Raw genomic sequence first — 11,273 nt, 5'->3', positions numbered from 1 at the left:
CACGCTGGGATGCCGCCAGGAAGGGTCATGACGCTCGCGTCTTCAGGAACACTACTCGTTTAAAACGGCTGCAGCAAGGGATTACTCAGACCAGTAACAATAACCGTTGGGAATGTTCACAAATATATGGCCTATGTTATCCTGGGGGACCCAGCTACCCTTTGATGCCATGGCTCATGAAGCCATAAACACAGGCAGCTGGACAGCTGGTCAGGAGCTGTCAACTACAGGCTGAACAAGTGCAGGATGGTGGCTAGACATGTGCCATTTGCTGTTTAAAGGAACGCTGGATATCATTAAACTTTACTCGCTCAGAACTCAGTGCCAACAATCTCCGTTTGTTATTGCTGCTTGCTGGTCTCCACTCTTTGTGAGAGTAGGGGGAGACCTTTTTTGTGGGTGGGAGCTGAGGCAAAATCACTGGCCGCTGAGTTACGAGCAGCTCAAGAACCTTAGGCGGAGGAGGACGAGAAGCACCACGCTCGAGTTGAGACCGCCCAAGCCGTAGTTTTGGCTCGCGAGGGGAGTGGAGAGAACCCAGGAGTCCTGGCTCCCAGCCCCCCCTGCTCTGACCCACCAGCCCCTACTCCCCTCTGTGAGCTGGGAGAGAACCCAGGAGTCCTGGCTCCCAGCCCCCCCTGCTCTGACCCACCAGCCCTCACTCCCCTCCAAGAGCTGAGCAGAGAACCCAGGAGTCCTGGCTCCCAGCCCCCCCTGCTCTGACCCACCAGCCCTCACTCCCCTCCCAGGGCTGGGGAGAGAACCCAGGAGTCCTGGCCCCCAGCTCCTCCTGCACTAAGCCCCACTCCAGTCCCAGAGCCGAGGAGAGAACCCGGGAGTCCTGGCTCCCAGCCCCCCCTGCTCTAACCCACTAAACCCCACTCCCCTCCCAGAGCCACCTACTTGGGTATAAAATGCGCCTGTCGCCCGAGGTACCGGCCTCCCCTGGAATAGGCAGAATTAGAACTCAAAGCAACTGCGACAGTTCAGAAAATTGGGCTGAAATCGACAAGCTGAAATTGAGTGAAGAGAATTGCAACATACAGCACTGTGGCAGGAAAACATCAATGCCCATCTGCACAATGGGACATAACTGGCTGCAGGAGAGGAGAGAGGGGGGTTGTACTGCTCAAAAAGATCTGGGAGATACATTGGGGTCTGTGATACAGCATGACCAGAGGGCAGCAGGAGAGGGTTAGAAGGGAGCCTAATTCCCTGTAGAGGGAAGAAAGTTTGCTATAGATTAATTAGAGCACCTGAAGTCAATTAGAGCACCTGCAGTCAGTCACCTGATAAAAACCCCTGCTTCAATCAGACAGGGTGGGAGTTGAAGCAGAGAGGATTGATGTTGGAGCAGATAACAGTTTGGAGGAGTCGGAGCAGAGAGGATTGGTGTCGAGCAGAGAACAGTTTGGAGCAGTTGGAGCAAAGAGGATTGGTGTGGAGCAGAGAGGATTGGTGTTGGAGCAGAGAGGAATTGGTGTCGGAGCAGAGAACAGTTTGAAGGAGTCGGAGCAGAGAGGATTGGTGTGGAACAGTCAGAGCAGAGAGGATTGGCGTCAGAGCAGAGAACAGTTTGAAGGAGTCGGAGAAGAGAGGATTGGCGTCAGAGCAGAGAACAGTTTGAAGGAGTCGGGAAGAGAGGAATTGGGTCAGGCGAGACAGTTTGAGCGTCGAGCAGAGAGGATTGGCGTCGGAGAGACAGTATGAGAGTCGGAGCAGAGGGATGGCGTCGGAGCAGGAACGTTATGGAGAAGTCAGAGAGCAGAGAGATTGGTGTAGACAGAGACGTTTGGAGCAGTCGGGCAGAGAGATTGGATGGTCCGGAGCAGGAACAGGTTTGGAGCGTGGGCAGAGGAGGATTGGTGTCGGGCAGAAGAACGTTGGCAAGTGGCGAGAGGATTGGACGTCGGAAGAGGAACATTTGAGAAGCAGGAAGTTTGGAGAGGTGCTGGTGCGTGGGCTAGAGTTCCCAAGACCCCTGGTAAGGGGCTGGCTTGTGAGGGAGGCGAAGCCCACAAGTGAAGGAGGAGAGGAGTAGCACAGGGAAGAACCGTAAGTTCAAGTGGTTTCCCTCCCCCAGGAGCCTCCCTCTCCCATCATTCTCTGGACTAGTTAGGGAGCAGTTAATTCCAATTAGGGGCAAGACATGCTCTGACACCACCCCCAAAGAGAGAGACACGAGACACATCTAATAGTAGCCCGACATTTGGACAGGTCCAGTGGAATATGGAAACATGCACTGCAGCTGGAAAAGCTATTCTCTAGGCAATTAACGGATGTCGTGTGTAAAATGAGAGGTCGTGTTGATCTGGCCTGGTGAGCCTTGCTGGACTGGGGGAAATCACTTTTAGGCAGATTGTGGCCAAATTGAGAAGAAGAGAGGTTGGAAAAGAAAACAACAAGATCAAGGTTTCGAACCTGATCTTGAGGCAGGTTAAAAACTGGGACATTTTCTGAGAAGTTCGAGAGAGGGACCTGTAGTCTTCAACTATGTTGAGGCTGTTGGGCTGGAATCTTGTTTTGTCCTGCCGAGGCGTAAGAGTAATGAGGAACTGGGGTTATTTAGTCTGCGAAGAGAGTGAGGGGGGATTTGATAGCTGCCTTCAACTACCTGAAGGGGGTTCCAAAGAGGATGGAGCTTGGCTGTTCTCAGTGGTGGCAGATGACAGAACAAGGAGCAATGGTCTCAAGTTGCAGTGGGGGAGGTCTACGTTGGATATTTGGAAACATTATTTCACTAGGGGGGTGGTGAAGCGCTGGAATGGGTTCCCTAGGGAGGTGGTGGAATCTCCTTCCTTAGAGGTTTTTAAGGCCTGGCTTGACAAAGCCCTGGCTGGGATGATTTAGTTTGGGTTGGTCCTGCTTTGAGCAGGGGGTTGGCCTAGATACCACCTGAGGTCTCTTCCAACCCTAATCTTCTATGATTCTAATGGGCTAAATGAAGTAATGGGCTTAATCTACAACAAGGGAGATTTACGTTAAATATTAGGAAAAGCTTTCTCTCTCTAAAGATAGTTAACTCTGGAGCAGGCATGCAAGGGAGGATGTGGAATCTCCGTCCTTGGAGGTTTCTTAGAACTGGTTGGACAAACATCGTTCAGGCATGGTCTAGGTTGACTTGGTCCTCCCTCGGCGCGGTGGGGGTGGACTCGGTGATCTCTCAGGGTCCCTTCCAGCCCTACGACTGTACGTTTCTGTGAAAACACGGGTGTTAGGAGCGATCGGTCATTTTGGGGTACAATGCAAAGTGAAACATGGGGGAGGCATATTTGTCATGGGGTGTATGTCCGTCATCATGTTCTGCTGAAGTAGATCATGGCGGTATTTCATTCTAACCTGCCCCCCGGCCCGGTGGCTCAGAGGTTGAAGGCTCTGTCTCTGGTCGCTTCCCAGGGCATGGGCTCGGGGCTCGAGGGGACCAAGGTGCTGATGGCCAAGGGCATGTCCTGTCTGACGTACGCCTCCCTCTGCTTACCTGATGACATCCAAGAGCGTGGGGTTGACTGCATCCCCAACTACTACTACAGGGATGATGGGCTGAAGATCTGGTCGGCCATTGAGAGGTAAGGAGCCAGGGCAGAGGGTGGCAAGGAAGCAAGTGGCATGTGGAAAATTCCCACTGGCCCGAGTTGCTTGGAAACACGACTTTCCTGCCATGTAAAGAATTCTGAGTTAAAAAAAACCTGGAATTTCCTAAAGGGCAATTTTTGAAAAACACCTGCCCCCACACACCCAGCTACATTGCATGAATTCTCCTTGAGCCACTCGTGAATCACACAGAGAAGGCCACTGGCTAGTACTCACCAGCCGTGCACACCAGGACTATACCACCTTGCCCTGGTCAGAAGCCTGGCGAGTTTCACTTTTTTACCCAGTCCTCCCCTCCCTCAATGTGGAGCGGACACGCACCAGTCTTTGTACCTGAGCTGAGATTTCCTGAGCACTTCAACCAAACCAAAATGTTTTAGGTAAAATATCAAACAGGTTTATTGACCACAGAAAGATAGATTGTTTTAGTGATTATACATGGTAGGCATAAGAGGTTAGAGACAGTTACCGAAGAAAACAAAAGGTCAACGCACAGTCTAAATCTTATTGCACTAGGCAGCATTTTTATCAAGCAATTTTCTCAGCCCACTGGATGTTTACAGTTCTTCATACACAGGCTTCTGCCTGGAGCTTGGGACCAGTCTCCTCAGTTAAAGTTTTCGTCTTCCCAGCATCCTTGTTGCTTCCAGCTTAGGTGAGGGAGGAGAGAGGCCAAGGAATGAGACCACTGTCCCTTATTTTATACCTCAGTCCATGTGTCTAGAAGACACTTGCCCAGACATGTCCTGGTGCGCTTTGCTGAGTCACTGGGTTGAACAATCCCCCTGGTGGGTCTTGTGCAACTGCGTCAGAGAGTGGAACAGTCCCCGTTGTGTGGCTCATTGAATTATAAATCCACTGATTACAACTCCCCTGCTTTTTAATGGTCATTGAACACCCTCCTGGGTGGGGTGGGGAGAAGTTCTTTGTACGTCACTAGCAAATTTATAGCCTATTTCAGTAACAACCATGAAGCAAAATCTCATAACTTCATACACACTAACGATATGCATATTTGGAAAGAACAACGGGTTTCAGCAGGTCAAGACCTTTCATATGATATCTTACATGACATGCTTTGTATGAAATATCACAACTATGTATGAATGATGAGTATGGGTTTTACAGGGAGTTATTTTGAGGTACAGTGTGTCACAGATTCTATTCCTGATACCTGGAGGTTCCCTGGTAACAAGGCAACGTGGTGCACTAAAAAATTAACCCTACCACAATGGAAAAGTCAACCACCATCAAATATTGATGCCTGGCTTGGTGATCTGGCTGATCACACAGCTAACGAATGGCTGGGATTGCGGAGAAAGGGAATGCATGAAAAATTCAAAGCAATTTGGGCTGATTTATTAGAGGTCTATGATCAATGTAGACACTGAATATAGATATGTCACATCTGCTCCCCTGCCTTTATCCTAACCCCCGTTACTTAGTTTGTGTGGTAGATTGGTTGGCATTGAAAAAATGAATGAAAATTTGTAAATACACAACAATGGAAAGAAAAAGTCAAATTTTTAGCAAGTTTGCCCCAAACCAAATTCCGGGGAAAGGTCTCACTGGGGGTGAATGGAAACATTTGGTTTCAGTCAAGCCAAGACATTTTGTGCCAGTGGCGACTCTTGTTTAACGTGTTTAACTTCCACAAGAGCAAGTCCGATTTGAAATGAAAAGTTCAGCTCTGCCGTAAACGTGATCCAGGATCACCTGAAGGTCAGGCCGGCGGCTTAGCCACCAGGCCATGCTGCCACAGCTAGGAAGGGGTGAAGTGAAGGGGACACTAGGTACTGGCAAAGGTGCATGGTACCACTGGGCTGTTTGATGTTGCTAGCTGAGTGACACTGGTGAGTGATGTGGCCTGCACTGACCCATCCAGGCTGACACATCTCTGCTCTTTCCAGCTTCGTCTCCGGTATCGTCAGACACTATTACCGCAGTGACGCCCATGTGCTGGCCGACTGCGAGCTGCAGGCCTGGGCAGACGAGATCTTCCATGAAGGCTTCCTGGGGAACGAGGCTTCCGGTAGGGGCCATGTGAACCCAGAGCTCTGTAGCCGCTGGTCACCAGGCTCCATACGGGAGCCACTGCAGGGCATCTCTGGACTGCATGATTCACGAGGCCAAATGACTGTCAGCCAGACCCCAGCTGGTGTCAATGGGCGTCTCTCTATTGGAGTCAATCGGGGCAGACCCCAGCTCGTATCAAGTGGCCCTGCAGGCAGGGGTCATGACCCCCGTCCGGGGGTCAAGGTATCCAACCCTATAGGGACAGGGTGGCCTGGATCACGGCGGTGGGACGGGGCCATGAGGTGACTGGGAACAGCCCCATCATGAGAACGGGCAAGGTGGGGAGATGGCACGTGGCCAAGCTGAGGCCTGGAGCAGTGGAGTGGGGCAGGGCCGGGCCGGGTCAGTGATGCCCGTTCTCCATCCCGCAGGCCTCCCCTCATCCCTGCAGAGCATCCCTGAGCTCATCAAATACCTGACCATGTGGATCTACTGCTGCTCGGCCCGGCACGCCGCCCTCAACAACGGGCAGGTAGGGAGAGGCCAGCCTGGGTGCTCGGGGCCCCATTCCCTGCCCCCCATGGGACCCTGGGGTCCTGCCACCAACACCCCCACCCTGCACCCCACCCCCATGCGGTCATGGAGTCCAGCCACCGACACCTCCACCCTGCACCCCCCCCACAGGGCCCTGGGTCCTGCCACTGACACCCCCCTATGGGACCCTGGAGTCCAGCCACCACCACCACCCCTGCCCTGCCCCCCACAGCACCCTGGGGTCCAGCCGCTGACATCCCCACCCTGCACCCAACATGGGTCCCTAGTGTCCAGCAAACGACACATCCACCCTGCACCCCACCCCACTGACACCCCAATCCCCAGGACCTTGCTCTAGTAGCCAATCCCCCACCCAGCACCCAACCCTACTGAGACCCAGGACACCTCCAAACCTTGCCCCAGCCCCCTGGACTCCCTACTGCCACACTCAGCACCCCCGACCTCCACCTTGACCCTCCAAACCATTGCTCATGGCTGAGACACTGACCAAGCCCCAGATGCCTAGCTCCCTTGGCTGAGCCAGACCTTCCCTGGGCAAGGTGATGAGGGGGTCCGTGGCTGGGCTGGGGGGCGGTCCCCAGCTGGGCTGGGGGGCGGTCCCCAGCTGGGCTGACTGTGGGGATCTCTCTGGGCCGCAGTACGACCTTGGCGCTTGGATGCCCAACTTCCCGTCCTCCATGAGGAACCCCCCACCCCAGGCCAAGGGCACCTCCTCCCTGGAGAGCTACCTGGACACCATCCCAGAGGTCAACACCACCAGCCTCGCCATTTTCGTCCTCTGGAACATCTGCTGCGAGCCAGGGGACTCGGTGAGAACATGAGCACGAGGGGGCGCTGTGGGGCAGGGACCAGGGCAGGAGCTCAGCAGGGGGCGCTCTTCCCTGGCAGGGGTCTGGCCCCAGGGTGGCACTAGGGGGCGCTGTGGGGCAGGGACCAGGGCAGGAGCTCAGCAGGGGGCGCTCTCCCCTGGCAGGGGGCTGGCCCCAGGGTGGCACTGGGGGTGCTGTGGGCAGGGAGCGGGGCGGGGGGCTCAGCAGGGGGCGCTCTCCCCTGGCAGGCAGTGCTGGCCCCAGGACGGCGCTAGGGGGACTGGGCTGCAGGTGTCTGTTGAATGAGCCGTTGCACTGATTTCTCCATCCCCTCCTTTGTGATAGCAGTAAAGGACCCGTTGACATTTCACATGAGCTGGGGGATGAACCAGGGTGTCCTGGCCCAGCTGCACTTTGAGGGATGCCCTGGGCATCCCCCAAACTGGCTGCAGGATTCTCCTTCCCTCCCTGGCCTGAACTTTTCCCAGTGTTGCTACACAGCTGTTAAACACCTGCCCCATTCTCTAGGGCACATGCAGGGTCCCTGTGTAAACAGCTGCCCTGCCCCAGAGGTGGCTGCATCTCAGCCCCAGGTGAGGGGTCCCTGAGTAACCGGCCATCTCGCCCCAGAGGTGGCCACATCTCAGGCTCGGGTGATGAAGCCCTTTCGTGCTGTCCCTCACCACTCTTCCGTTCCCTTGCAGAGATCCCTGGGCACATACCCCGACGAGCACTTCACGGAGGAGGAGCCCAAGCAGCTGATCAAGGCCTTCCAGGGGCGCCTGGCCCAGATCTCCCAGGGGATCCAAGAGAGGAACAAATCCCTGCCCATCCCCTACCGCTACCTGGATCCCTGCCAAATCGAGAACAGCACGTCCATCTGAGCCCGACCAGCGAGCCCCAGGGACGGGCCCCATGCAGCTGCTGGCAACGCTGTCCCTGCGATCCTGTCCGGGGTCAATAAACCACAGACTAGTTCCACTCTGAATGGCTGATTCTGTGTAGTGGGGTACAGCACGAGGGGCTGGGAGCCAGGACTTCTGGGTTCTCTCCCCGGCACTGGGAGGGGAGTGGGGGCTGGTAGTTGGAGCAGGCGGGCTGGGAGCCAGGACTCCTGGGTTCTCTCCCTGGCTCTGGGAAGGGAGTGGGGGCTGGTGCTTAGAGCAGGGGGGCTGGGAGCCAGGACTCCTGAATTCTATTGTCCATAAGGAATAGGGATAAGTCTCCTGTACTCACTGTGCCTCAGTTTACCCCTCATCAAAAGGCGATGATATCGCCAAGCTCCTCCGTGGGAGCTAAGATTAGCCTGGGGAAGGGCCAGGTTCTAACCTGGGTCAGACTCGGGGTCAGCCCCAAGTGGCGAGAACAGATCCCTCCCAGGGAAGGACACACCTTGAAGTCTCTAGCCTGACCCTTTATTTACATGGTCACATACAGGTTTTAATGACTCCAGTCACGAGGTGTCTTGTTCATCTCCTCCCCTGCCCTTCCCCCGCCACCCCGCCCGCTTCCCTCCCCCCAAGAAACACCCAAAAGTTATTGCAAAAAAAAAAAAGTACAGTTTGTACACAAGTCTATGAAAAATGATAGACAATCAGATTCACAGACCGGGCGGCCGCCGCCTCCTGCACAGCTATGAGCATCCCAGGCCTTTAAGACATGGCTGATCACAGGCCATCCCTTTAAGAACATGTTTTTTTGGTCTACAGACAAATATTTGCCAAGAACATCAAGTGTCATCAGAAATACAGGTTACAGGACGATGGCCTCTCACTGGCCACCCCTTTAAGAGATGGAGGCTCACATGCCATCCCTTTAAGAAACTTATTTTTCGGTCTACAGATAAATATTTACCAAGTGTCATCAGAAATGCAAGTTAGAGAAAGATGGCCATTCACAGGCCATCCCTTTAAGAGATGGCTGCTCACAGCCCCACCCCCGCCAAGGAAAAAAATATTTTGTCTGCAGACAAATATCTTCCAAGTAAATCAAACCATCACGAAAAATGTAGCAGAGAAAAAAGTGGCCACCCCTTCAAGGAAAAACAACTACAGATTCAAAAATGACCATCCCTTTAAGAAATATTTTTTCCCCCACAGCCATATCCTGACCACCACTAGTTCTGATACTATGGCCCATCACAGGCCATCCCTTTAAGATTTCGTTTTGTCTGCAGAGTCTCCAAGTCTATCAATGACCACCTGAAACACAGGTCGGGCAGCTGGTCCAAAGGCCATCCCTTTAAGAGGTTTTGCTGTCTGCAGACAAATATTGGCCATTACCTATGGCTGACTGGTGGCCACCCTTTTAAGAAATAGTTCCCACTGCAAATAAATATTGAGCGAGTACAATGGCCGCTTGGTCTGTATGAGTTTTATGGGAGGGGAGTTTGTTGTTGGGTTGGGGGTGGGTGTTTGTCTGCAGATCAATATTGACCAAGTCTGTCGAGCAATGACAAAAAGCCACATGAAAAAACCAAGCCAATCAGTCTCTAGCCATTTGTCAGCTGGCATTATTATCACCGGATCCTTGGACCTCAAGGTCGGGCATATTACGATTATTTTGGGGGCCAGTTTTTCACATATTGTGGCTCACTGACAATCTGGGCGGGGTATGACCCTGCCAAGGGGAAACCTGATCACAGGGTGTTGGCACTGCCAACAATTTCACAACAACCGCGGGGGCATTACTGTGGCGGCCGGCTATTTCACTCAAGCAACCAACAAACAGCAGGGAGAAAAGTCATCCTGGCTAAAGATTCGGCATGGCTGAGAACGCCGAAGACTTGCTATTCCAAGCAAAAAAACAATTGCGGCAGGTGGTGGAGCCACATGCGTGTAGCCTCCATGGCCGGGGGCTGGAACCAAATGCAGGACCTCCAGCTCCACAGAGCAGCTGTGTTAGCAGGGAGTTAGTGGAACGTTGTTCCTATCGCTATCCCTAGAGGGAACTAATTTTCCGGCACCCAGATTAATATATATCTGTATTAGAAAACAAACCCTGAAAGCCCACTTTACTCATCCCAAAAAAAGAGCAAAAAAATATTTGTTCATAGATTCCAAGGCCCACCAGGTCATTTTGCTCCGGTAGTTAGACCTCCAGGAGAACACAGGCCAAAGACCTCCCCCAAAATAATCCCTTTTTGTGCTAGGTAAGCTCTTTAAAAACAAAAAACCCACACCCAATCTTGACTGAAAACTTGCCCAGAATGGAGTATTCCCCCACACACACACACAACACTCGAGAACTTGTCCCAACAGTCTGTCCCCTTTAAATTCAGACCACTACCTCTAAGAGCAAAGGTCTGATCCTTTTCTGCACCTGGGGATTACCATGGAGGAGAAGCTGGATGTGAGTCAGCGGTGTGCCCTTTGCCAAGAAGGCCAACGGCATATTGGCCTGCATTCCTAGGAGCATTGCCAGCAGATCGAGAGAATGACGTGATCATTCCCCTCTATTTGGCACTGGTGAGGCCACCCCCTGGAGTGCTGCGTCCAGTTTTGGGCCCCACACTACAAGAAGGATGTGGACAAATTGGAGAAAGTCCAGCGGAGGACAACAAAAATGATCAGGGGGCTGGAGCACATGACTTATGAGGAGAGGCTGAGGGAACTGAGATTGTTTAGTCTGCAGAAGAGAAGAGTGAGGGAGATTTGATAGCTGCTTTCAACTACTTGAAAGGGGGTTACAAAGAGGATGGAGCTTGGGCTGGTCTCAATGGTGGCAGATGATAGAACAAGGAGTGATGGTCTCAAGTTGCAGTGGGGGAGGTCTATTAGGAAACACTATTTCCCCAGGAGGGTGGTGAAGCACTGGAATGGGTTCCCTAGGGAGGGGGTGAAAACTCCTTCCTTAGAGGTTTTTACGGGCCGGCTTGACAAAGCCCTGGCTGGGGTGATTTAGTTGCGGGGGGGCCTGCCTTGAGCAGGGGGTTGGACTAGATTCCTCCTGAGGTCCCTTCCAACCCTGATCTTCTGTGATTCAATTCTATGATGATGCAACTGGGTGCTGACTGACGTCAGGTGGTCAGCTGTGCGTACTGCGTGTGCGTGAGATTTTTGTGCCTGTTTTTTTTTTAACCCGTGAAACACCAGGTGGGCAAAGAAAGGTCCAGTTGGGGCTGGGACTACGTGCCCCAGGAGAGCTGCTCTGCCATGATTCCCCCACTTTCCTCTTGGGCACCGTTCGCATGTTGCATGAGGAGACAATCATGGGTGGGTCCGATGGGCACGTCCTGGAGCAAGGTCTGTGGTTTTAGCCCCCTGCCGGGGGAGGAGCGCTGCCCAGGTCCACGCTGGTGAC

The 11,273-nt window shown here is 53.3% G+C and overlaps 2 protein-coding genes across 2 annotated transcripts in view; both read left to right on the top strand.

Annotated features, from left to right (window-relative positions):
• Positions 1 to 7,855, top strand: part of LOC116839650 (arachidonate 12-lipoxygenase, 12R-type-like) — a 23,963-nt gene extending 16,108 nt beyond the window's left edge. The window contains exons 10-14 of the mRNA XM_075070648.1: positions 3,397 to 3,566; positions 5,502 to 5,623; positions 6,039 to 6,139; positions 6,801 to 6,971; positions 7,676 to 7,855. Coding sequence (XP_074926749.1) covers positions 3,397 to 3,566; positions 5,502 to 5,623; positions 6,039 to 6,139; positions 6,801 to 6,971; positions 7,676 to 7,855 — 744 coding nt within the window. The remainder of the gene's footprint in view (positions 1 to 3,396; positions 3,567 to 5,501; positions 5,624 to 6,038; positions 6,140 to 6,800; positions 6,972 to 7,675) is intronic.
• The window catches only part of PER1 (period circadian regulator 1), a 370,577-nt gene that overhangs the window by 207,729 nt on the left and 151,575 nt on the right, over positions 1 to 11,273 (top strand). The gene's annotated exons all lie outside the window — the stretch shown is intronic.

The sequence above is a fragment of the Chelonoidis abingdonii genome, chromosome 11, assembly GCF_003597395.2.
Source record: "Chelonoidis abingdonii isolate Lonesome George chromosome 11, CheloAbing_2.0, whole genome shotgun sequence".
Classification (NCBI taxonomy): Eukaryota; Metazoa; Chordata; order Testudines; family Testudinidae; genus Chelonoidis; species Chelonoidis abingdonii.
This window is presented reverse-complemented; position numbering and strand designations above follow the sequence as displayed.